Below are 27,061 nucleotides of genomic sequence, written 5' to 3' on the forward strand. Positions count from 1 at the left end.
AGTAAAACCAGTCGTCCTGTGATGTTACAAATTCCCAAAGATAATAGATCCACTGTCATAGCCCATCCCAGAACTTGAGACAAATCCGACCACTGCGAAAAAAAGAGAAGAAAAAAAGAGAAGAATAATCACTTTAATCCGTTGGTGAAAGGGGTGGTTTTTGTGGCATTTTAAATCCAATTGTCTTTCAGCAGATACCTGCCTTCTGCTTCCGTTAATTGCCTTTAATGTAGTGATGATGACATATTTAAAACTTCAAAGGTTTAAACCTTTGTGACACAGCCAATATATATGTCCGATTATACAAAAGGATAGATAATAATATAAGAGGTTAGAGGGGGGAAAGTTGGTCTTAATAAAGATAAAATAAAAAAAGGAAAAGGGTTATATAAATTATATAGGAGTACAGTAATAATCTTAATCTAGAAAAAAAATGTTTAGTCAAACAGGCTTTAGTGGCTCGTTTATATCAGAAGATGAAAGAAGTAAATGGGAAGGATTTTTCGATAAAGAACCAGGTGAGTAATCATTGGTTTGTATTGTCACCATTGGAGTGTATGTTTATTGATTTAAAACTATAACGTTTTAATTTCAGTTATGCCTATATTTGTGTTTTATTTATAAATATTTGATTCAAAAGTATAAACATTGTTTCATTGTTGTGTAACACAAGTCAATATATTATTTTTGTTATTGTAAATATAAATGATTACAGATGCCACCTTATTTTTTATGATCCTGTTTTGATTTAAAACTGTAATAATGAATGATATAATTCTTAAAAACAAAGTATTTTTTTTAATTTTAGATTTTCAACTCGATCCTTTTTTAATATCAAACGTTAGCCAAAATTATCGTCAGGCAGCCCTCAGGACAGCCCTGGTCCTCAGCTGCTGTTTGATAGGTCTGACTGGAGCGCAGTCTCCTTCAGCTCGTCCTCCAGCCGGTGACTGCTGCTTCCACGGTGTGGTGCTAGAAACATATCTCCCGAAGGCACTTAACTTTATTGCTCTGCATCAGGTAAATCATTCAAAGACCCCGTGAAGTGACTTGGCATGGATTGAACACTTTTTGAAAAACTTAAAAGGTCACAAAGTTGATGTAGCTCTAAGCTAATGCTAAATGTCGCTAGCATGAAGTGTAGCACATGCATAGTAAAAAACAACTGAATTATACTACAAACCTTTGAGGGCTATTGGAACTTTAAATACTGGTGGATGTTAAATTAAGTATATCTGGCATAGTAAACGAACTAATAAATACAATTCCACCCCGCCATCTGGCACCGGCATGGGCACAGCCACGCCTCATGAAAAGAGAATTAAACTGGGGGTCGTATAGTCGCCTATGGAGCCTTTAGAAGGATATACGATAGAGACTTATTTAAAATCTGCAAACGAACAAGTCAATTTCGATCCAGATTGTGAGCTTATATGTTTTGCGAACGTGGATGTACAGATGCTGACCTTGTGTGATGGGAGGTGTCAAATGCATGTTTCTTTTCCCGGTTTGAATGTAAATATTCCCGCACTGCACGAATTTTATTTCACCGTAATATCCATTTTTAAAGATGTGTAACGTTTTATGAAGTTGGAAATGTTCACATGTAATGCAACTCATAGATTTTGTTTCATCAGAAAACATGGCTGTGCCTCCCTGTTATGCCGATCTTGGGAAATCCGCCAAGGATATTTTCAACAAAGGCTATGGTAAGATTTTGAGTCGACTTTTAATTGCATTTTTCTGTTTTTGTGTTTTTTTTAAAAGTCATTTTTCTTTGCAGGATTTGGCCTCGTGAAGCTTGATGTCAAGACGAAGTCCAACAATGGCGTGGTAAAGTTGGCTTTTTTAATGTTTTATTAGATCCATTGCAATTAATTATTTAAAATGGGGCTGTGTAGAATCTGGTGATACGATGTATATCACGATACAGGGGCAACAATACAATATATTGCAATACTGTAGTAACAACGATATATTTGTAGTGCTTTTCTCTGGTGTTGCAGAATTTCTTGATAAAGGACAAAACAAATGGACAAATAAAATAAAGGACACTCTTGACAAAGTCGTAACGGTTATTTGTTTTGAAACCAAAATGTGCCCAAATATTAGCTTTAAAAGCTGCTCGACTGTATCCTCTCGTCCTCAGTCATTGCTAGGATGTTGCGGGGTTTCAATGTTCTATTAGCTGCGGGCGACGTACAGACAGCTAGACGTTCAATTGCAACAAAATGGTGTAAATATTCATATGGTAATTGTAAACATTTTTTTTTTTGCCCATGCACATTAACCTATGGAAACATACAAAATACTATGCAAACTATTGCAAATTAAATTAAAAAGTATTGTAGAAAACAGTGTAAAAGAATATCATAATGTATCGCCATATTGATATATTGTAACGCCCCCTACCTTTGAACAGAAATTTTTAATTACGTTTGTTGGCCACAAAGCTTTCTGATTTTAAGACAAAATGAAATGGTTTGTATGACTGCTCCGCAACCTGTTGTCTTTTCTACTTGAAATTAAGTTGAAGATATGCTTTTTAATTGCCAGAACAGTAAAGGGCAGTATATGTTTGTCGTTTAAATAATTCCCTCACTTAATCGTCTTAAATTTGTGAGCCGTTTGTTTTTCTGTTACATGACCTGTTCCTGACATTTAAAAACTAGTTTGTAAACACTGACATAAGCATACAGAAGAAGGGATGTCCAGCAAATATGTGGAAACTACTCAGCGATGTGACTACTCTGGAGTGTTAAATAATTTACATCAACAGACGTGTATCAGATTTATGAGACTATTAAAACACTCCAATAACAAAGCCTATGTGGAGTAGAAAACTACTACTGAAGTTGAGGAACTGAGTGTAAATAACTGGACATGTATGTAATGTAACTTACATTTTAGTTTCTATTTCTGTTTTCAAAAACATGATATTTTTCATACAAAATGTATCACTGAATACAAGTGAAATTAGTTACCATTGAGAAAGGATAATCTGTAATTGTGGAAAAGAAAAAATATATATATTAGAATTACTCTTTACCCATGGTTCCTTTACGGTCTCCAAAGATAAGATGCAGTGGTTGCATGGCTATATAAGGTGTTCATGGGAGAGTTTGAAATTACAAATTGGAAATCCTTTGAAAAAATATTGGTTCACAAATGATTATTCTTAATTTTATTTTTTTAAAGGAATTCAAAACGACAGGGTCCTCCAACACTGACACGAGCAAAGTCGCCGGCAGTCTGGAAACTAAATACAAGCGACCAGAGTACGGCCTGACCTTCACCGAGAAGTGGAACACGGACAACACTTTAGGAACAGAAATCACAATTGAAGACCAGGTGAGCAAAACCTTGATGATCAAAAAGTAATTTTGAGGATATATTTGGAGTTCAAATTCTTTATTTTTTACAGGTCGCAAAGGGACTTAAGGTGACCTTTGATACAACCTTCTCGCCAAATACTGGGTAGGTTTTTGATTTAATAATTTAATTATTTTTAATAGAACTATATAGTCTGTGTATAATAAATAAAAAATATATGCTACTCTTTCTGCCTGGAGAGTGTTGTGTTGATGTGCAGTTCAGATCTGGTTGCCTGTGACTCGATGCGTAATCTGACTCCAGTCCCAAAATGGATTATGAACTGTTGATGTGATTTGCCTGTGATGTGTTTTAAGGTTGAAGGTATAAACACAAGCCACTAGAACGTTCATAACCACAAAGTTTTTTTCTCTCACCAGCAAGAAGAGTGGCAAAGTCAAGACGGCATACAAGCGCGAGTACATCAACCTGGGCTGTGATGTTGACTTTGACTTTGCCGGGCCGACCATCCACGGAGCAGCCGTCATCGGCTACGAGGGCCTGCTCGCCGGTTACCAGATGTCCTTTGACACCGCCAAGTCTAAGATGACAAAGAACAACTTTTCTCTTGGCTGCAAGACGGATGATTTCCAGTTCCACACTAGTGTGTAAGTGTTGGTCTTGTGAGCTGTTTTAGTTCATCACAGAAAAGTTATCAAGCATGTTAAAGTATTTTCTTCAAACTGTAGAGTGTGTAGGGTTGTTCTTGCGATTTTTAGTCCTCGAAATTCCATTGTGTTTGGGCTTATAGTATTTTCTTTTTTTAGTGACTAGAAGATTTGAAGCAGAATTCAAACTTCTTTCTTGCATTTTACAATTGTGTACCATGTTTGGCATCTAGTAGCTTGTGGTCGTTCAAACTGTGAACTTTGGTAATTGCATTTACAGCAATGATGGCTCAGAGTTCGGAGGCTCCATCTACCAGAAGGTGAACGACAAGCTGGAGATGGGTGTTAATCTGGCCTGGATCTCTGGCAGCAACAGCACATCTTTTGGAGTCGCAGCAAAGTACCAGCTGGACAAGGACTCTTCAGTCAATGTAAGCTTCTTAAAACCTATCGTCTTGCCTTTGCATAGTCTATTGACACTAAAGCGTACAATCCTATTTTAACACAAAGGTGTAACTTGACATACTGAAAGGTGAAGATTAGACATGTGGTGATCTTTGTGTTCTTATTGTGTTTGTGTTTCTGATTTCAGGCTAAAGTGAACAACAACAGCCTTGTTGGTCTTGGTTTTTCTCAGACCCTCAGATCAGGTAAAATGGCTCGTGCTGATAAACTAGAAAAACGTGTATTTAAACTAAAATTATGAGTGTATAAAACAAAAGTTTTCACTGTTGAACCATCACAATCTCAGATTTGGCTCTTTGATCTAAACTTGTCACTGTATTAGACAACTATATAATCGTTTCTCATCTGTAGGTGTCAAACTCAACCTGTCTGCTCTGGTCGATGGAAAGAACATCAACGCCGGAGGCCACAAACTGGGTCTGGGCCTGGAACTGGAAGCGTAAACGTTCCTCACTCTGCAACACTATCTGGCCTTAAATTACATTTCCAACTCAAACCAGCAAGGAAATCATGAAGAGATCCACAGAAAGGCTCAGACGTCACACTTATTTTGTACCGACTTAGTCGGTGCATTTTACACTTATGTTGCTTTCATAACTATTAGTTGCATCTGTACAGGAGTCGCCCAGTGGCAAATTATTTATATATCTTGTCTATATTTATGTCCAGCACTGCCATTAATGCTCAAATCAATACAATCTTTTGCCTGTCATCAACTCTGTGGCTTTTATTTCTCACATATTGACAAACATTCTTTAACGCTTGATGGCAAGGGTCAGTCCGTCTGCCACGCTGAGCATGCTCAGGTCGATCCTCTGGTCCTTGTGCAGCTTCTTGTTGAGCGCGTCAATAGTTTGTGATATGATGTCATCGGCTGCAGGATTTACGACCCTTCCACCCCACAGCACCTTCAAACAAAACGGCCATGTTTAATCCCGTCTTTCAATGCAGTGCTAGTTGTTTCACTCACGTTGTCTATGGCGATGATTCCTCCTTTCCTGATCAGCTGCAGAGACTTCTCATAGTAGACGTCATAGTTGGATTTATCAGCGTCGATGAACACGAAGTCGAACGTTCCAGCTTCTCCAGCGGCGAGAAGTTCATCTGTCGAGATCAAAGGTCATAGTGTCAGTGCTTCAGATTCATTAAGAGTTTAATTGCCTACCAAGTGTGGTCGACGCTGCTTGTACTTTGACATCCATTTTACTCTCGACTTCAGCCTAAAAAGAAAAAATAGTGCATCATGTTTAACATTTAAAAACGCTCCATCTACTTACCTCTTTAAAGAATACATCAGCAATGTCTACATAAATCTGGTTTATTTCACAAGCCACCACACGTCCGTTCTCGGGTAGAGCCAGAGCCATGCTGAGAGCGTTGTAACCAGTGTACATCCCTGCAGACAAATTCACTTGCATCACAACTTTCTCAAACCTCTGTCTTTCATTTATTTATTTGCTCACCAATTTCAATGGCCTTTGTTCCGTTGATCAGTTTGATGAGGTTTGCCATGAGTTGAGCTAGCTCACTAGAAGCCATCATTCTGCCTGAAGGCTCTTCAAGAGTTTTCTGAAATCACATCATCCTGTTATTTAGGCTTTGTAATCACATTCACTGCCATCTAGTGGTCTGAAAATATACTGCAACTGATGCTGTATTTAAAACAAAAAATCGTTTTTCTCAAAGTTATCCTCTTAAATACAGGTTCTCAGAAAAGACCTTTATTTTTACTTACCAGTCGGAGTTTAGTAAGAACCTCATTTTCTCTTAACGAGTTGTTGGCGACGTATTGAAGCACAGGGTCATGACTGTCTGTCAGTGCAGACTCTCCGCAACCTGAAGATGCAAAATAAAATATTATGAAACATTCAGTTAAATTAAGGATTTTCTATTGCTCATCTCACCTGACAAAAGCAGAAAAAGCCCTAAATAAATGAAGTCCATGGTCACGCCTGGGTTTCAGCCAAAGAACGGTAGGTTTTCAGTTTTCTTTTATACAACTTTGCTTTAGTTTGAACTTTGTTCCATTTGCTTAACCTTCTGGAACTATTTATTTTGCATCACATTAGTTACTGGCAGTTGTCAATACGTTCTGATTAGATTATTTTCAAGGTGACCTGATTTAAAACATGGCTTTTGTCTGAAGTACAGATTATATCAAAATGGTTGCACATATGTTGTGATATCCATAAATGTAAATTTATTTAAAAAAAATACATGAGTAAAATTTGAAATTCTATGTGAGAAATTACCTTTTCACGTGAATCAGCAATTCATTGTAGTCACTTACAAGTGTTTATTTTAAGACGATCGTAGCGTGAAATCTCAAAAAACGGACTCAAATCTCCTTGCGATTCACATAACATCCACTAGAGGTCAGGCTTGTAATCAACATTGACGTTAAACATTTAAACAGCAGCACCAGTCACCATCCTCTGTTGGTACAAACTATTAACCTAGTTCTGAATTGGATAAACAACTCTAACGAAAGTAAAATGATGACTCTTTAATTCACGTGTCTGAATTAAAATATCTTCTCTTGTTTAAATATTAAAAGCGTCATGAATGAAAGGCTTTGCCTTTGTACCTTTCACTTTTGCACAAGAAACACGGATAGCCGTTTTAGCTCAAGGTCTTAAAGTGAGTTTTTTTCAACATACTTTTTGTATGATCCATCGGTGATAGTGCATTGATATGATTTTCACGTAGGACTTTTATCTAAAATACGCCGATAACAAAAATGTAATCAAATGAACTCGGGAGTCAGAAATTTGTCTCATCAGAGTTAGTTAGCATACAGATGTCATCCTTTTCCATTAGCAAATATAAAAGACAATATCTGCTAAAATAATAATGGCTCATGCCTATTTATGTATAAAAGTTTAACTTGCAGTGCAGTGATCAGAGATGGTTTCAGTGTGATGTTATAGCGGTGGTAACGGCATCTTGCGCAAATGCCGTCAGCACAGACAAAAACATGAATCATCTTATGAAATATGAATATAAAATCTTCTCTGACTTCTTACAGTATATGTCAGTCATGCAGCTGAGCTGATATCAGGTGCGCTCATACCTAACAGAATATGTATTCTCTAATCTTTCATGTGTCATGAGTCTCTTTACACCATCGTCTGATGTCCATATCATGTTATCCAGTTCAACCATAGCTTCCTCTTCTGAGGGTTTGAATGAGCTTTATTAACAAACCACACATGTTTTGACCAAACCCAGTGAATATATCGTCAGTGCCAGCAGTGTGTAGTCATGCGACTCAAGTGAACTTGTGAATTCTTCATTTTAGGAACATCTAAACATGCTGTTCCCGGGTCTGTTCATGTTGGCCCAATCCGTGGCCACACACACCTACAAGACATTTTGTTAAAATCCTTTGGTTTTCTCCGGAATACTATATGCAATGTTTCGTAATGAACAGCTGTGTTTGCATAGCTCTCAATCCTCTGACATAATTTCCGCTTGAAGTCCAAGAGGGAGTGAAAGTCAATGATTTAAAATGATTCTTTTCATTTGATTAAGAGTTGTAATAACCATTTTACTACTACTTTAAACCCTTGTTCAAACAACGCTCTGGAAATATTTTAAACATTCCCCATAAGCAGGTAAAGTTTACACAAAAGTGTTGGTGTGGGTTCTGCTTCTGAAACTTTTCTTTTTACATGATTTATGTCTTCAATCATCTCGCGGTTGCCACTTCAAAAAGGGAGCCCATTGTAGCTGGGAATTTTTTGGGATGTGAGTAGGATGCCGGCGCTCTCCGAGGACACACGACTTCCTCTGTCTCGTCCATAATTAAGAATGCAGAGATACAAACAAAAACACCGGCGCGTCAATTAAATGGGCCTCGACACCGAGTGTCTTTTAAAAGAATGTTTGAGTTGTGACGAAGAAAGGAAGGGGATGTCTGGGAGTGTGTCGAGGCTCTTGTGTGGAAGACATGTTTTTTTTTTGTTTTTTTTGCCTCCTCCTTCCACTACTTTCTCTCCCCTGCTGCTCCAGGCCTCTGCTAACATGACGCTAATTGTTTCTGCTACTTGTGCCAAGTACCTACTCTTCGCCGGCACATTCTACAGACAGGCCCTGGTCCCTCAGCTGCTTTTTGTGTCTGTTTAAGAACTAAAAAAAAAAAAAGTGTGCTGCCATCTGCGAGCGAGCACAACCACTGTTCCTCCTCCCGGGCCGCCACTGTCATGAAGGCGCACGCTCACTCCTTCTCTCTTTCTCTGAGGTGGAAAAAAAGCCAATGTGGCGGAGAAACAAGAGAACAGAAAGTGACACGTACAACTGCTAATATGAAACAAAATAATTCAAGAGGTTCCTGTTGTGATGCATTTAAGCGTCTGTGTGAAGCAAGTGGAAGCGCGACGCTACCGTATTTTCAAGTTGAGGTAGAAAATGTATTTCAACCTGTGCGCACTGCAGCAGATCATTTTAGATATTGTTTATTTTTATCTTATAAGCTGAAGAAAAGTATAGAATAATTCACATTTAGTAAACTAGTTAAAATAACCTAAAGAAGGAATTATTATCATTTTACTTATTGAATATTATAGTGCTTTTACCTAACCTTTTCTTTTTTTGCTTTCCCTTTTCTTTTCCACAATAAATCCCAGTGGAATTATTGATTTAAATGCAAATTAATATTTTTTTATTCAGTGTGTTTAACCACAAATGACAAGATAAACATTACTTTTATACTTCTACTAAGGAGTCTACCGACTCCTTTAAGAAACATCTTAAGATGTTTTTATTTGTTCAGGCTTTTCATTGATTTTCTGGAACTCCTGTTGTGTTATCAGTTTTATCTTGACCTTTAAAGTATAAACTTTATTGAATATTGTTTTGATTGTTTAAGTGCTTTGTGACCCTGATCTGGAAAAGTGCTATACAAATAAAAATTACTTACTTACTTACTAAGGGTTGATATTATTTTCAGAGTAATTTGTTAGTTCATTTTAATGTAGTGAGCTCAGTTGTCTTCATCTTAGTCCAAAAAGACACTTAAAAACATCCAAATACCTTCATGCTGCTCGTCTATAGCGTCCATCTTGTATTGAAGCCTCAACAAAGTTAAATAAATCTTTATATTTTAAGTTTGTTTGTAGATACTTCTCTCTCAGTTCCAGCTACAAGTTTATCTTATCAGTGTCAGTGCGCATGCACCATATTTATACTGATGGGATCTTTCGCCAAAAACGATCTTAAAATATAGACCTAAAAAAAAGAATTCTGACCAATTCTTCATGTCATACAAGATGGACGTTACAGACGAGCAGTATGGAGGTATTTGGATGTTTTTAAGTGTCTTTTTGGACGAAGATGAAGACAACTGAGCTCCAGTCGCTACATTAAAATGAACAAACATTTTCACACACAATCCTTAGTCGACATGATGGTGGGTAGAAAATGAAAGAATTTTGGGGTGAATTAAACCCTTAGAACTGACTTGTTATTGACAGGGGTTGGCGCAGTACTGGCTTTCAAACAGCAGGTGACGATGTTGCTCTTCTAATCTATCCTCCATCAGTCGGCTCCCCGACCACACTCCTCCTCCCGGAAGATCACTGTCTTGTTGTTGAGTTGACCTTTGACCTCGTCCACAGGGGCGCCTCACATCGACGCCAAAACCGTCTGTTACATCCTCGCCCGCGATCGTACCGGCAACCAACCGCCACCAGCCCTGTGACTATGAACACGATGCTAATCACGACACAAGACGTCAAGGCTGAGTGACAGCATTCAAGTGTCATTCTCGCATTCTTCCAGAGTTTGACAGCAGCTTCTTCTCGACATGACACGATCGTTTGAAGTGGCTCACCAAGAGTTTTCACTCATGTCAATCCAGATCTTTTTTTTTTTTTTTCCTTTTTTTTAAACTGGGCCACGTTGCTTCTGGTTCCATCATCATCTCAACAAGCCTGTACCTGGATAGACTTTATGACAAATGCATGAGAGTCCCTTTAGGAAGATCCTCCCTCTCCCTCTTGAACCATGTCATCTCAGCCAAGTCTTCACGTTGAACCTAGACTCAATCCAGAAGTCTATTAACTGGGATGCTCAAACCGAACTCACATTCCAGCTGAGGTGTTAAAAAATATTGATATGGCGATGTACCGCAATATTCCTTTCCACGATAGAGTATCCGACGACACCGTATCCATAATATATATACTTAATTTCTGACATATTTATTTGTTACGGCAGTTTTTTTTATGGTTTATAGTTCAATAATGTGTGTATAAAATTAAATAATTAAATTTTTTACATTCAACATCCAATTTTTCATGCTGTTTGTTAATTTTAGTGTTGCAATTAAACTTCTGGCCCGCTAGATGGCAGCAGCCATTACGTCCTCCGCAGCGAAAATGAACATTGAAATCCTGCAACATCCCGGGAATGACGAGAGGATACAGTCGACTTCAGCAGTTTTTATAGCTGGTGTTTGGACATAGTTTGGTTTCAAAACAAATGAAAGCGGTTACGATTTTGTCAAGAGTCATGTGGTCTTTAAATTCTGCAACACCAGAGTCAAGTACTCGGACAATACTAAAAGTACCAACAATATCATTATATATTGCAATATATATATTGTACCGTTATGCATATAATTGATCGTCTCTCGCTATGAAGCTCCAGTTCCTCTAAGAGTGTATTTACCTTTTTAAATGATATTCATGCTGTTTGTTAATTTTAGTGTTGCAATTAAACTTCTGGCACGCTAGATGGCAGCAGCCATTACGTCCTCCGCAGCGAAATGAACATTGAAATCCTGCAAAATCCCGGTTGTGACCGAGGACAAGAGGATACAGTTGACTTCAGCAGTTTTTGTAGATGGTGTTCGGACATATTTTGGTTTCAAAACAAATGAAAGCAGTTACGACTTCATCAAGAGTCATGTGGTCTGTAAATTCTGCAACACCAGAGTCAAGTACTCGGACAGTACTAGAAGTACCAACAGTATCATTAAATATTGCAATATAGAATAGAATAGAAAGAATAGAAAGGCTTTATTCATCCCCAGAGGGGAAACACACTTTCACAACAGCGCAGTTGGAAGAAAATAAAGTGCAATATATATATATATTGTACCATTAGGCATATTATTGATTGTCTCTCCCTATGAAGCTCCAGTTCCTCTAAGAGTGTATTTACCTTTTTTAAATTATATTTTCCCTTAAAAAAACAGCTACATGTCACCTTTTGAACCTTTAAATTTGTCGTCTTTATAGTAAAATGTTTTCTGTAGTAATTTTCTTCCTGACATAATTTAAAATGAACAGATTATTTTCTTATTTTAAAACTTATCAAGGGTAACCTCGCCAAATCGTATACTTTGTTTTAGATAAATATAAAAGATTTAGAAAAATAAATGATTTCAACGGAGATAATACTTTGTGTTGAAATTACAGGTGTTTAATTCTCATGAAACAATTCTGGGATACATATCAAGATCATCTGCCGTGATGTCTCGCTTTATTTTTGCCACATTTGATGTTGTCAGAAAAAGAAACAACGCTTGCTTTGTTTGTTTAAATTTTCCTTTTTTTTTCCCTTGGCTGATGAGAACCGGGGTTCATCGCTGCAGTGTAAGGGCAAAGCTATTCAAAACTTCTTTGTGTCACATGCTAGACCAGAATAAAAAGATCTGCGTTGGCAAGTAAGAAAATAAAAATAAAAATGAATGGCAGGTGAGGTTGTTTGACTTTCAAATCAGCGCCGCTTCGATTCTATTAAACCGGTGTGTAAATAAATAGAGAATTGAAACTCAATGGAGTCGAGCCTTACGTTGACAGTCCTCGGGAAGATCAAACGGGCCGCTGCGGGGCACGAGCGACGCGGTGAGAAATCTGGAGTGCATGAAAGGTGCTGACACCTTAATCATGCCACAAAAAAAAAGACAAATGTCATATCCTGAGAAACAATTACTGGGTGGAACCGCAGCGGTTTCTAAAGGCTTCAGGTCTCAGCAGCTCTGTTGTTGCATGACTGGAAATACCAGCAGTGTCGTGGACGAACTTTAACCGCCTGTCAATCACTGTCAGATGAAGGATGATCAATCTTGCGCTGAATACGTGCCTTATGACAGCTGTCATCTTTACTTGCAAACAAAAAGATGTCATGCGGCTCAATTTGAATATCTTGGAGGTCAGAGTTCAAAAAGCTTTTGTTTTGAAGGTTCATATAAACATCCTGTGAAACAATACGTCGTAGAAAGTTGACTCAATAATTCGAAATAGTTAAATTAGATTAAATGTCCTCGATAGTCGAGTGGATGAGTGCCTTCTTTTTCAGTCAATAAACAAAGATTAAATAGATTTAAACATTATTTCAGATAGATTATTCTGCATTAGGATTAGATTAAGTAAATCAGAATTAACTTAGTGTTTGAGTAGTTGTCTATATGTGCTCTGCCTCTCGCCCTATGTAGCTGGGATATGCTATACCTTGAAAGTTTCCTGAGCGCTAAGCTAGTAGTTGTGTGTTAGGAGAGTAAATAGTTACTTTTCTAATGATTCAATAGGAACAACAACAACACAAATGCATCCTTAAAACATGCAGGACACACAATACAATTTATAGTTTCATACTTTTGTCATGATTTGTCACTATACATATTTGTTTTTTCACTTTTAGATACTCATTTCTGTGTTCTGAGTTCTACGGTGCCTGTTGCTCTCACAGCAGATGCAGCTCATCTAATAATCAACACCACGGCAGCAGAGTTCAAAGCAACCTCTCCTTCAGCAACAGGCGCCAGATTATAATTTTCCGCTCACTGGTATGTACGTTCTATATTTCTCTTTTTGTGAATTACATTTATTGTTCCTGCTCTACTCACATGTTTTCTTTGTGATGATTAGTTTCACCTCAAACAGTTGGAGACTTCTTGAAATTACCCAGAAACGCATTCATGATCCACGACAGTTAAGTAAGCAAATGAAAGTGTGGAACGTGGCAACAAAGGTTTCAGGACATTCAGGACGTGGTTCCAATGTTCTTATGTTACGAGGGGAAAAAACATTTCAATGTATGACTATTATCTTTTCTACGTAAAACTGCTTGTGGTCGTAAAAAGCTGTTGAAAGTATTTGGTTGCATTTATCTTAACTTGTTGTATCTCAGGGTCAAGGTGACCCGGAAGGCCTCGGACACAAATGTGTTTGAGCTATTCCTTGTGTTATCTCAGGGTCAAGGTGACCCGATGGCCCGGAAAACCAATTTAAAAGACGTCCCTGGCTTCCAGAAATACATACGCAGTGTTGGTCGTCCACCTTGACCCAGAGACAACACAAGGGATACCACAAACACATTTGTTTGTAGGGCCACCTTGTCCCTGAGATAACACAGGGGTTAAGTCTAAGTTAGCTTTGAGTTTTAGCCACATTTTAAGAGGTGATAAGTCATTTTATGAAAAATATTTCAAGAATATTGTTTTAAAAAACATGTTTTTATTTAAGTGAATATTTAAGCTAATCATCTATATTATTAAATCTCCAGTAAAAGAGTCTTCTCCTGTGGACTCCTCTGTATCACAGTCATCACACTCAGGGCTCTGATGATAATCTTATTACTCAAATTAGCATCGGACGCAGTTAATTGGGTTGATCGCGCTGTGGTGACCCTGTGGACCGAGGGTGTGGATGCCGAGATGTGAACGTTTCTGCAGGCATTCCATCAGCGAGCAGGAGACACATGGGATATGACTGTTGGGAGGCCTGAGCAGATGCATATGTATGTGTGTGTGTGACAAGGGTTGCATGTGTGTGTGTGTGGGGTGTCAGGGCATGGCATGTTCAGAGGGAGCCAGGCCTTCAGGGAGGTGTATAAGAGAGGGCTGGAGCAGTGGCTCCGGGTCCAGGAGGGAGGAGGGAGGAGGAAGGAGGAAGGAGGAGGAGGAGGGAACCCCGAGGATCAAAATCACGACACAGCATGTGTAATGGACCCGGACACACACAACATATGAAGTTAATCCAATCAGGGGGGAAGCATGGAGCTCCCGTCCACACAAGACACACAAACATAAGGTCAAGAGCAGCTTGTATTAGCGCGCCCACGTCAGGGAGAAGTAGTGTGGATAATTGACTTTCAGCGGTGATGGATACACCGACGGATGGAGGTGAGACCGAGCCTGAGCAAGACTGTCATTAACACCACTTGGAAGAGATACACTTCACCTCACAACGGGGCTTATAATTCATTTTAAAGATATCATGGAGTCAAAGATACTCCTGCTGGAGTAAAGATGATATTGCTAAACTACACTGTACTTACAGAATTATACTTTTATTCCTCATTTTTAGCATGTTAGCATACAGTGCTAAAATATGTCCAAGATAAAATATGAGCTTTGAGTATTTTGTGTCAAAATGTTATCAAAAGTACCAAAACTCCTATATACCCTTATAGTAATACCACCCAAAATTCATGATGAATGATCCCAACGCTCCTATCGACTAAGAGTTTGGATTATTTTCAGAGTAATCTGTTCCTTTCAGAGAGTTATAGACAAAAATGTTTGTTCATTTTAGTGTAGCGACTCAGTGGTCTTCCTTTTTATCTTCATCCAAAATTACACACTCGACTTAGGTTCTATTGTAGGATGTTACATATCACTACTAATACTACTTCTATTACTCGGACTAGTACTACTACTACTAGGACTAGTACTACTACTAGGACTAGTATTACTACTACTACTAGGATTAGTACTACTACGACTGGGACTACTACTTCGACTTCTCCTACTGTGACTACTACTTTGACTTCTACTACAACTATTTCTACTTCAACTTCTACTACTACTACTTCTACTTCTACTTCTCTCTTCCTCTATACTCATTTTCTCCTAAACTTTTTTCTGTATATTTCCAATTTTCCACATCTGTCTTTTTTGTTTATTCCATCATTTCAACTTTCTGTCAAATAGTTGGTAATACAGAACTTTACAAATAATAATTGCTTGCTTATTTACTTACTATTTATTTCTTTAGCATTGCTATTTTTCATTTTTGACTTGGCTAGATTGATGAAGCATTTTAAGAGTAAATTATTATATTTTTTTATAGCTAGTTCAGTTCGTTTTTCTGCTTGGGTTTGATCTGTTGGCGGCATCAGAGTGTAAAAAATAATCTCTGTGGGCTCGAATACGTAAAAAAGAACTCGTGTCAAAGTACATTTTAACAGAGAAGCAATCATGGTATGGTTTCTGAGCTGTTTTTTACTATTCCTTTTACAGGAAAATAGGGACACACTAATCAGAGACTTGCAGAACAGTGTGCAACATCTGGGAATGGAAAAGCAAATGTGCTTTTGAGAGCGGAGTATAGCGGCCGCTTTCATAGGCGACTTAGTTCCACCCTTGATCGAATGCAACATTCTAAAAGGACTATTTACTCTATTCATTTCCTCTTGTGTATTACACGCAAAGCTGCGTGTGGCTGGCTGTATGAAAACAGGGCTTGGCCTAATGTTGCATGAAGACCATGGTGAATTCATATTGATGGGAAAGCAGTCTCTGAAGCCCAGCAGCCATGATTTTTTCATAAGCCACCGGGAACAAGAAGTCAGTCAGCTGACAGGTGCTAACGCCGCCAATTGTGAGATGGGACACCGAGAGAAGACTGGCGAAGGAAAAGACAATGGCGGGGTTCTTTTTTTTTTTTCTTTTTTTTTTTTAAGTACTTTCGTGTGTCGAGTGTGTACGTGCCGCCGTGTTTGTGCTCCCCGTATCCTTCTCTGTAGCTGCAGAGGATTTTACGGAGGAGACTGTGTAAACACCAGAATGCATGTCAAATATGATGAGTCTTGATAGCTGTAAAGCATACCCAAGGACTGCTCCTCACTTATTATCCACAACCAGAGCCCTGAAGCTACGTCTGCATCCTCCCGCCTCTCCTCCACGCCTGTCGCCCCACAAGTCCCTTTCTGGAGAGCGTTGATTATTTTGGCAAGAGGAGGCAAGGTGCGATTCCTTTTGTGTTCACTTTGGAGGGAAAAAATTGTGAGCTTGTTTTTTTTTTTATTTTTTATGTGAAGACAATACGGGAAAAATCAAATTGATGAATTCTCCACTAGATGCGTGAGTCGTCTCTACATTCTGTGGATTGTTTTTATTCCATCACGTCTCCTGAACCAGACGGCATCTTTAAAAAAACCTAAAAAAAAAACCTTTGTGTCTAATTGTGTACTTCTGTTTTCTTTCATATAGATGTGTAGAAGGTTGTGAGTAAAAATTGTCGTCTTCTAGATTAATTACTAAATGTTGTTCAGTTGAGACATAATTTAGTTTCTCGTCATCACCATGTTGCTGATATTTATTATAAGTTGCCTCTTAAATGTTGACAAATCCCAAGATGTTCCTAACTGAGGTGTAATTACAATGATCCCTCACCAGATCGCAGTTTATAAATATTAGTGTTTTTCTTTCTTTGTCTTTCTGAAAATTTCAGTAAGTATTTAAATGTAGTGGTGTTTTGATGTTCATTTTGTTTTTGTCAGTTAAGATATCTGACTTAACGTTTTTACTTACTTTTTTACAAACAATAGAAATGAGATATATATATAAAATGTGTGATACAAGTCACACATTTTACTTGCAAGTTTACTTATACAAGTGAGAAAAAACACAGAGTTTACATGTCTGTCTGAGTCCTTTCTGAAGCAAAGAGCTGATTTTTTTGTTTTGTTTGTTTTTTGTTTCAATATTTTCTAATTGAAAACAACAAATTAGATCCCAGTGTACATCAAACAACTTTCATTGTCTTTTTCCTTCTTTTTTTTTAACATTGCAAAAAATAAAAATAAAATTAAAAAAATAGAAGAAAAACAAAAAGCAATACAATTACTCAAACAACACACCCACCCACACGCTCCCTGTATCCTGGCATTCATAACGTCATCAATATAAAGTAACCTTTAGATAAGTTAAAATGATAAGTAATATCTTTAACCACTCTCAATCAGGCAAAACTTGCAAAGCTTTAAAATATGACAGGAATGGTTCCCAAGTCTGTTTTGTTCTTTAATAAAAAAAAAAACAACCTTTGTGTGTAAATGAGGCTTCAGTGTGTAATTGTGTACTTCTGCTGTCTTTCAAAATAGATGTGTTGAAGGCTGCAAGTGAAAGAGCAGAGGAAGCTACAGGCAGCGTGGAGCTCTGGGGAACCACTTGAGTTTGCAGGCAAGGGGACAGATAAGGCAGCTGGTCATTCCTCAGACCAAATGAAGGCTGTAAAGTTGACTGGTGTGGCCCCGGGATGGCAGCCATCCTCTCAGTCAAGACAGGTGACTAACACACGGCGTCAACACACGAGCGCCGCGGCTATGATTAGGATTTGCTTCGTTGAATAATTTCGAAATAATAATTTAGTTGGGCTGACAGGTAAGACTGCTGATAAACGACTGTAAATGCAGTTTCTTTATGAGATTATTGCCGTGCAGCCACAAACACATGATTATAGGCTGATAAGAGCGGCTTCAGTCGTACTTTATGGCTCGTGGATAATGTATTCATGGTAACACTGTACCCCTTTTTTTTTTTTTGCCTTAATCACACCACCCAGGTGATGAAGACATATATTCATGAGCGAAGGTGGCACACTTATGAAAGCAATACATTACTTAAGCAGCGAGGTTGGCCCAAGAAGAGAGATTAAACTACTTCAGAGCGTTGTCTCTGTGTTTATAAGACTGCATTAGTGTCTCAGCGGTGCCTTCACAGCGTCTGCGCCATCAATTTGCACAAAGAGTCTTTGCTTACATATAAATCCCACCTCTGGGTTATTATGAATCTGATTTATCTGCTCCGCTCGTGTTTATTATTGCATTTTATGGTTTATATTTTGTGTTTAACACCATCAATAGTACAGTAGAGCATGCGCGTCTCATCCTGCAGAGGAAGCTTTATGGAGTGCCAGTAAACAGGCAGCCGGAGCCTTTTTTGGAGGTGCATCTTTTTTCATGTATTATGCATGATCAAGTCAGTAGTTTAGCAGAGGTTCAAGGCCAAACCGTTGACAAGACTTCCCAAATGGCAGCCGCAGACGGCAGGCAAAAGGACAGAGATTGAGCTGTGTAGTCGGGGCCCTGTCATGTTTCGATGATCCGTCTGAGTACCTGCCAGCTGAGGAGTCAAAGTCAAACGTTTGACAGGCGGGACCTCCTCTTCTCTCCGTCCAGCGCTGATGTGGTCATCCAGACGCAGTCATCCTGATCCTGTCTCGGACCAATAAAGAGAGAAGCAGACAGCGGTCCACCAAGGACGCGAGGACACAGAGACGTGGATGACAGGTAAATGGCAAGTAAACTTTTTTTCATCAAATCCCATCAGAAAGTTATTTATGATTTTGTCAATGTTTTCCTAATAAACTTGTCTTCTGCTAGATTAATAACTAAATGTTGTTTTGTTGAGACATAATTGAGTCGTCTTGTCATCACCATGTTGTTGACATTTATTGTAAGTTGCCTCTTGAATGTTGGAAAATCCCGAGATGTTCCTAACTTATCTTTAATTACAGTGAACCCTTACCAGATCTCAGTTTATATACTGTATATAAGTGGGTATTTTTGTCCACGTCTTTCTGGAAATGTCTGCAAATATTGATTATGGGAAAAGAAAGAAGTATTTAAAGGGCAACTAATGTGAAAATGCAACTCTGCTGACTCACTCACTTCTTTCAAATATTGAAGTATTCCCCTTCAAGATGCAGTAAGTCTCTGATCTTGACCATGTTTGGACGTTATTACTTTATAGAGTTCTCCCCCGTCTGAAATCTCGGCGAACGAAAGGTTATAAGAGCGGAGTCCATTGTGACGTAATAATGACTTTACTCCTTCTCTAGCCAGCTGTATTCACCCCCGCTTTGTTTATACAACAAGTCCCTTGGTGGTTGAGACTTCCGGGATTGATGACACGCAGTGACAATCCTTAATGCTGGACCAATCACAGCCGAGTGGGTGTGGTAATGGTAAATGCTCACTGAAAACACTTTTATGCAAATTTTCTAATGTAAATATTTCAATGAAAAGAGAGTTTTGTACAAACAGACACATACTGATGAGTACAGGTCCAAGTTTTATTTAGTAGACACTTAAATCAACACAATAGTTTAACTTTAAAGAGACACATTTTACTTGTGTACAACTGAGAAAGAAGAATAACACAGAGTTTTTTGTAAGAATCCTTTCTGAAGCACAGAGCTGTTAGTTTGCTGTTATATCTTCATCCCAGTATCGCAAGACATTAAAGATCTTACTCCAAAGATTTGGAGACTGAAAGAGATAATAGTGTTATAATTGACGCTCGTGCGAATCATGTGTTTTCATTATTCCGATGGTTGAGTCACACGATTGTTACATTTGTTTTTTTTCTACATCAAACAATTCCTAAAATCACAAGAGCTGAGCAGCTTCATGTACATGTCAGCTGCATCGATCATACTTTATTTATGGCTTCGAGGCCAGGTGAGAGTGGAAGCATCCATCACAATCCAGACCTAGATTTCACCAAGTTTATATGCCAGGTGTAAATGAGAGAACGGGTGGATTTTCTTGCCTTTGCACCCGAGCGTCTGTCTCTGCTGTGAGTGACTCTTTGATAGCTGTTACACTGTGAGACAGACAAGCCTCTACTAAGACGATGGCATCAAAAAGCTCACGATTGACAGCTACTGACAGCCATCTTCCTCCTAAACACACTTCTGGTCCCGGCGCTCCCTCTCTCTCTTCTGTCTCTCCCCGTCTTTCCTCTCTCTGTCGGGGGAAATTGAGGAGACGAGAGATAAAGAGAGGCCCGTCATAAACTGACACCTGTCATCATGTTTTGTTTTGGCCAGGGCGGAGAGAACACTCATAAAGTTTTTGAAGGATTTAGTGTTTTCCCGGATATGATTTAAGTCTCCAGGTGACGAGGACGTCTTTCTCAGACTTCATTTAAGATTCAACCATACATGTGTGAGGAGCTCAGCGAGTGCACTTTCTGTAGACAATTACTTTCTGACATGGCTTGATTTTGAGGGAGTATTTTGTGATTCGGAACGCTGTCACACAGGGATCGCTGACGCTGAAGTTGAAAGTCAAAGAAATAAAATCAACTCCCGAGCTCATCCCGATTTCTCCGATTGATGCAATGTTTCATCAGCGCCAGGAGGAGGAGCTGCGTTTTTCCGACGCCGTGAAAACCTGTGGAGCCGTTTTCTTCTGACACACTTACCTTCCGCTAAATGATTTCTCTTCATCTCGCCTCCCCTGCCTAATCAAAGGTGAAGGTTTGGAGCTTAATGCCATTAAGAGTCACTTTCAACCACTCTCACTGTCAATATGAAAATGAGCTTCGGCAGCTGAGGACCTTCATCACGGCGGAGCGTCTCCTGATGCGTCTTGTGATCTTTAACATTTCTGCCTTTGACGGAAAGGCCCAGGTTAGAGGGAAGACTAATCACTTTACAAATCTTGCACATCACATTCACTTTCCCTTCCTGACACTAACAGACGTGGTTCTTTGCAGGAATTTTTATAGACTTTTCAGCATATCTACTGTGTGTGTACATAAGTGCTAAATGTATTCTTAAACCCATAATACGTTAACATTTTCTTAACTCAGAAAAATAATGTCACAACATCATTTGGAGCTTATAATCTATGCGTTTGTGTCTTCTCGATTAGACTATTGTAACAGATTATATTCATGTCTAAACGAGAAGGAGTTGCCCCGCCTGCAGTTAATACACAACTCTGCAGCGAGAATTTTGACCTGCTCTAGTAGAAGAACTCACATTTCCAAGATCCATAAACTCGGCATCGGCTGCCAGTTCTTTTAGGATTTATTTTAAAATTGCATTTGCGATCAATAATAAGAATTGGAAAATATTATTAAAATTATATTTTACAGTGTTATAATAACTAAATCAGATTGTCAAGTTGGCATTCAGACAAATAAGAATATTTGATTTTAATGTTAAGGCTATATATCTTAACATTTTTGTTCATTTTAAATTAGAATCCGTCACAGCGAATCCGTCTGACGCTTTGATTCTGGATATATTTTCATGCCCAACCATCTAATTTAATCTAAGAAATCTCAAATTCTGCCAGGTATTCTACAAAGGAAATAAATGGAACTTCTCTATGAGCAACTTATAGTTAATGTCATTGGGGTTTTTTTCCCAAAGAGGTGAACTAGAAGATGAATATTTTATTCATGATATATCATCATATTAGCCTAGAGACGCCTCAAGTCCTCTCGTGTTGGCTGTAAGTTCCATGTGGGGATCATTAGCAAATGTTAAAACAGGAAGGAGGAAAAGTTTTATCAGCTTTATAGAGTGGAAGATGATGTGTATTTTCAAGTTTTGGCGGTAGAGTGGGAGGAAGACAGGGAGGACTTGAGCTATTGAGAATGTTGTCACTGTTAGAATTAAAAACAAATCAACATTTCAGGCCCCTTAAACTACCTTTACCTTGTCTGTTCCCTCGAGTTTTTCTCAGCTCGTTCCATATATATATATTATTGTAAACTAAAGCAGCTAAAGTGATCTCAATATCAGCTCAGTGTGACATGTAATTAGTTTTTGAGGTTGTCATGTTTTTGTCGAGCAGCCGTGTCGGCGTTCGTCAACATAGCTCTGTGAGTTTGTCTTTTGCTTGTCAGAGCAGTTCAAGCACCAGCATCTACGCCTTTTTTCTTCTTTTTTTTTAACGCTGGGAACCATATCAGCAGCTGTGTTTCTAGAGTTATCTTCCAGATGTGCCACCGTAACGACATGGATGACATTTCCGTCTCACCCTTAATCCATAACCGTCTGCTGGGTGTGTTTGCCGAGGGTTTTATATGTGTTTACAGAAATGTAATTACCTCTTTTAGACATGCAGCTGTTCCTGAAACAGATTTTTATGGATCATGGTCATTGCCAAAATCCGTAAGCTGCCCAGGCTTAATTTGTCAATTATTAAATCATAATTACATTTTCTTTAAAGCCATTAGCTACGGGGTTTTAAAACTCATTTTCTGTAAGGGTAATAACTTCCACTAACAAAAGAATTACTAATTTAAATCTCATTTATGTGTCTGGATTATTTCCCCCAAAGTGTCTAATAAAGGGCCGGGATGATTCATGGCAGATGAAGGCATACTTCATAATTAGATTGCAGTTTGATGGGCTAGAATTTATTAATTGTGAAGGCGAATATTCACTCTTTAATGCAAGTTTTTTGCACGGCAATTCCTTTTCTTCCCCCCTTTAACATTTTGGCACATTGTTCGTTCATCTGTGTTCGTCCACTGGATTCAGTTACTGCATGTGGTAACACAATGTTACAAGAGATAATTCAAGAGCACAAACAGGGCGACCTCCAAGTGATGGCCACAGTATGCGTTTGCCTTTAAAGATTAAAGCAGGACTTTAAGTTATTGAGGGTGTCACATGGCAGGGATGAGTAATTATTCTCAGAGCTGTGGTTAATGTATTCTATGGCTCTGGGGGGGGGGGGGGGGATGTCAGGCCAGGACAGCCTCACTTCTGCTCCACCTACCGACCATTGGTACGGTTGAGTACCCTGAAATTTATGTCCCGTCGCTTCCCCACTGCTTTAAGTTGATATGGAGCAAAAGAGTCGTGAGGTCAAGAGAATTTTTGAATGCATTATACAAAGGAGTTCATAGCTAAAGCAAGTCTGGCTAATACCGGTGTTACGTTTCCCTCGGTAGGGGTTAAGAGAAGCAGGTGTTCACAGTAAAATGAAGTAATTAAAGTGACTAAAATAATGAGCTTTCCCAACACTCACATTAATTGAGGATGGTTACTACCGCAAAATATTCTTTTGTCCATGTGAAACAGGCCTTTTATAGTCACTGAAACTTCAAAACACTTTTCATTTTACGAACTGAAATTTAAAAGATGTGGACCAAATGGATTGAATAAGTAAAACCTACAGTTGCACTCAAAATGATTCAACCCCCACTGCAAATTAAGTAAGTAATTTATATTTTTAGAGACCAGGGTCAAAAAGCTTTTAAACAATCAAAACAATACCCAATAAAATATATACTTAACAGATCAAGACAACACAACGACTAACACAGGAGTCTCAGAAAATCAGGGAAAAGCCTGCACAAATAAAAATGTTCCTAGAGATACAGTTGGAAGCATTGTTCACAAGTTTAAAGTGAAAGGAACAGTGGCTACACTACCTGGACTTGGCAGAAAGAAGAAGTTATCAATGTCTGCTACCAGAGTCCTTACTAGGCCGACTGACTTCGAAAGACCTGCAGCAAGACTTGGTGGCAGCAGGCCCTGAGGTTTCAGTGTCCACAGTAAGGCGCACACTAAATGCTGAAGGGCTCTATGCCCGAATTCCAAGACATACACCACTACTGACCCAAAGGCACAAGAGAAGTCGGCTCCAATTTGCTAAACACTATATTAAAAAGCCAAAGAGGTTTTGGGATTCTGTTCTGTGGAGCGATGAAACAACACTGGAAATTTTCGGGCCTATGGATCAGCGGTATGTCTGGAGGAGGAAGAATGAAGCATATGCGAAGAAGAACACTGCCTACAGTGAAGCATGGTGGTGGCTCAGTGATGCTCTGGGGCTGTTTTGCTTCCTCTTGCACTGGAAACCAGAAGCTAGTGTCTGGCTATGCGTCACGAGATCATAACAGCAAAAGGGTGCTCTACTATAAGTATTAAAGTTGCTTGTCATGAAGGGGTTAAATAATTATGGAACTGCAGTGGTCATTGAAAATAAGATGTTGTCTTGTTTTTGGAGAAACCACTAAAATTAGTTGTGTTGAGCTATCTAAGTTGCTATTGCTTGATTCGTTTATTGCTATTGCAGTTGCTAATTTTTACATTTTGCCAATAAACTTGTTTGCAGTGGGGGTTAAATAATTTTAATTGCAACTGTATTTGACATTATTGCATCTGAAGATGGATGTTTTATTTTCTATATTTTTACTGTACACATGTTTTTAATATCTTACTTATGTACGCATTTTTGTAAAAAACATTTTTGTTGAACATTTTTGTAAAATGTCTTATCATCACCTCAGTAAACTGTGGTTAAAACTAGCTAGCTTAGACTTTTTTTTTTACTGGGTCAAGGTGAATGACAAGGGATACCTCAAACACATTGGTTTTCGGGCCATGGTTTCTTTATCCCCGTCTCTCTTAAAACCAAAAACTTTGTCGTATTCTGGAGTAGTGAACATTCGACAACAATTGTCAAGCTTATCAGAAAATAGGAAAATAAATCTCAAGCCTTTAGAATGAGCAGCAAAGTCTATTGTGCACAATAGAGACAATATGAAGTTCTTGACCATCATCATAGCTCAGAATGTAGAGTGGTTGACTCGTGGTCTGAGAGGTTGCGGGTTTGATCCCTGTTCCGGACGAGATTGTGTCGTTGTGTCCCTGAGCAAGACACTTTACCCTGATTTCTCCTGATGGTTGAGCTGGCGCGCTGCATCGCAGCCTACTCCCATCAGTGTGAGATTGTGTGTGTGAATTTGTAACTTAGTGTAAAGCGCTTTGAGTGCTGAATAAGCATAGAAAGCGCTATATAAGTAAGAGCCATTTACCATTTACCATCATGGACTCAACTTCCTCTGAGGCATTGACGGAGAGTATAACGGGCAACCTGCCTCATATTTTCTCATAGAGATTGATAAAAGCACCACCCATCCCTATTTATGTGCCTTTTTCTCCATTTTTAATCAAACTCCACAAGGCCCGACAGTTTATGTATCATGTTCAACGTTAACAGAAGGTCGTATGGATCTTGAAGTAATGAAATACTTGCTGGAGAGCAGTTATCAAGGAAGAAACAAGGGTCAACCTTGAACCTTAAGAAGCTTTACATAAGGTTGCGTGAGTCTCAACACAACAAGCCTCATTCACCTTTAGCCATTCATCACAGCGTGACACAAACAGGAACAGGTTTGGAAGATTATCCATGCAACAGGGTTCAGCCTGAGTTTAACTCTCATTTGCGACCTCTGTTTGAGCCGAAAGTGTTGCCCCAAGTCAAAGAAGAGGCCTCGCAATCACGCTAAAACGCAGCTGATACGACTTGTGGGTTTTGAGTTCATGGGAAATCCTCTGTCATCTATTGATCCACTATCACTCTCCGTGTTAGTAAATACAGCTTCCGGCTGGTTCTCATCATTGGGGCACTGTGGCAACAATGAGACATTTGTCAGGAGGGAATAATAATCAAAAGTTTAATCAGGGGGGACCCGTGACTGTGAAGAAGTGCTTCTTTTGGACTGTTGTTCTAGCTCAGTTCTTAGTGTGACCTTTGCATGACCAAACTGATAAAGCAAAGCCATGTACCTACATGGCTATGTAGATACTTTCTAAAATAGCCTTGGAAGAAAAGGGACAAAATAACAACAATACGAAAAATTATCGTTTCGAAGATGCTTTATAAAAACAAAGGACAAGACTGGTACAAAAGTAGTCAAAAACTCTAAATAGATAGTTAAATTTCATTGTATTCTGATAGGTTGGTTTTAAGAAGTGATTTCCATTTTTGTAATTCAAAGTTTGAGTTCCAGAAAGTAGAAAAATAGAAATACACAACTAAGAAATGACAAAGGATGGTATGGAATAATTATTTAAATTATAAAACAAAACAAAAACAAATGGAACAAATGGGTTTTTTTTTACCACGTCTTTGTCCTAGATTTTCAACAGCATCACTTGTGAATTTCTCTATGGAGATTAATAAAGTATCTTTCATTCATTCATTCATTCTTTGAGTCCCCCTTTCCCCTACCTTGACCAAAGTACCAATATAAAAATGTATATAGACCTAAAATGTATCAGAAAATTAATCAAAATACATTGATTGGATTTGAAATGAGACAAACACTATGATTACATAAATAGCCATATATACGTTTATGCCATATATATATATTTAAATCCAATCAATGTATTTTGATTATTTTTCTGATACATTTTAGGTCTATATACATTTTATTTTGGATGATTTTAGGTCCATGTAGGAATAGTTTTACTCAGATCTGCTCTGTCCATGTCCATGTGGAAGATGTAAGGTTGGCAAACAAAATTCCACCACCGTTTCTCATCTGCCACCCACAAATGGAAGCCCTGCTCCTGCGCCATAAACCTGTCACGGAGATATGTCTCTGTCGATGATGGCATCTTACTTTTCCCTTTTTTTCCGCGAGTGCCACACTGCAGCTCGGGCTGGCTCTTATCTCCTTCCTGCCTGCTCCGTCTCCCTGCTCTTTAAGACAAAGGGTAATAAAGCTATAAATTGTGTGGTCTACGGAAGGTATGGACATTCTGTCTGGGAGATGCTGTAAGAAGTGCCATAAAGCACCCTCAAAGTCATAGCCAAAGATTTACAGTTATTTAACATCCTCCTCTTCCTCTAAATCACAGCGATAAGAGAATTAAGTGATGGCTATAGGTTCTTTGTCCTTAGTCTATTGATTTTCTTCGCCCCTCAGAAGGATCCTGAACATTATAATTATTGAGCCCCACAGTTTGATGCAGGTTTACGAAGTAAAAAAGACACCGCAGTTCAATTCTAAAACAGTTAAAACAAAAGGCGGCCATCTTTCAGGTTGGTAA

At 38.6% G+C, this 27,061-nt stretch overlaps 2 protein-coding genes across 3 annotated transcripts; one reads left to right on the plus strand and one right to left on the minus strand.

Moving 5' to 3' along the window:
- The first annotated feature begins 409 nt into the window (after positions 1 to 409).
- LOC148069581 (non-selective voltage-gated ion channel VDAC2-like) lies at positions 410 to 5,161 on the plus strand. 2 transcript variants are annotated; one of them, XM_087802277.1, is made up of 9 exons: positions 410 to 518; positions 1,638 to 1,709; positions 1,784 to 1,833; positions 3,199 to 3,351; positions 3,425 to 3,477; positions 3,753 to 3,980; positions 4,261 to 4,411; positions 4,573 to 4,630; positions 4,797 to 5,161. In XM_087802277.1, the coding sequence occupies exons 1-9, from the start codon at positions 434 to 436 to the stop codon at positions 4,886 to 4,888; spliced, it is 942 nt and encodes a 313-aa protein (XP_087658403.1). In that variant the 5' UTR covers positions 410 to 433; the 3' UTR covers positions 4,889 to 5,161. The 2 variants fall into 2 exon arrangements, with proteins under 2 accessions (XP_087658403.1, XP_087658404.1); XM_087802278.1 differs by lacking the exon at positions 410 to 518 and adding an exon at positions 886 to 1,020.
- LOC148069582 (catechol O-methyltransferase domain-containing protein 1-like) lies at positions 5,158 to 6,436 on the minus strand. Its single transcript, XM_087802279.1, has 7 exons — positions 6,350 to 6,436; positions 6,181 to 6,281; positions 5,909 to 6,014; positions 5,723 to 5,841; positions 5,611 to 5,665; positions 5,416 to 5,549; positions 5,158 to 5,353 (listed from the first exon to the last, which is right to left on the minus strand). Exons 1-7 carry the CDS (start codon positions 6,387 to 6,389, stop codon positions 5,201 to 5,203), a joined length of 708 nt encoding a protein of 235 aa, XP_087658405.1. The 5' UTR covers positions 6,390 to 6,436; the 3' UTR covers positions 5,158 to 5,200.
- Between the last annotated feature and the right edge of the window lie 20,625 nt (positions 6,437 to 27,061).

The sequence above is a fragment of the Callionymus lyra genome, chromosome 11 (assembly GCF_982586985.1).
Source record: "Callionymus lyra chromosome 11, fCalLyr1.hap1.1, whole genome shotgun sequence".
NCBI classification, from domain to species: Eukaryota; Metazoa; Chordata; class Actinopteri; order Syngnathiformes; family Callionymidae; genus Callionymus; species Callionymus lyra.

Bases quoted from the DNA above. Each gene is read 5' to 3' on its own strand.
- LOC148069581 (XM_087802277.1), top strand. From the start codon at position 434: ATGTTTAGTCAAACAGGCTTTAGTGGCTCGTTTATATCAGAAGATGAA. The intron at 519-1,637 runs GTGAGTAATCAT...TTGTTTCATCAG, and splicing joins ATTTTTCGATAAAGAACCAG to AAAACATGGCTGTGCCTCCC. The intron at 1,834-3,198 runs GTAAAGTTGGCT...ATTTTTTTAAAG, and splicing joins CGAAGTCCAACAATGGCGTG to GAATTCAAAACGACAGGGTC.
- LOC148069582 (XM_087802279.1), bottom strand. From the start codon at position 6,389: ATGGACTTCATTTATTTAGGGCTTTTTCTGCTTTTGTCAG. The intron at 6,015-6,180 runs GTAAGTAAAAAT...ATGTGATTTCAG, and splicing joins TTCTTACTAAACTCCGACTG to AAAACTCTTGAAGAGCCTTC. The intron at 5,354-5,415 runs GTGAGTGAAACA...TTTTGTTTGAAG, and splicing joins GAATCATCGCCATAGACAAC to GTGCTGTGGGGTGGAAGGGT.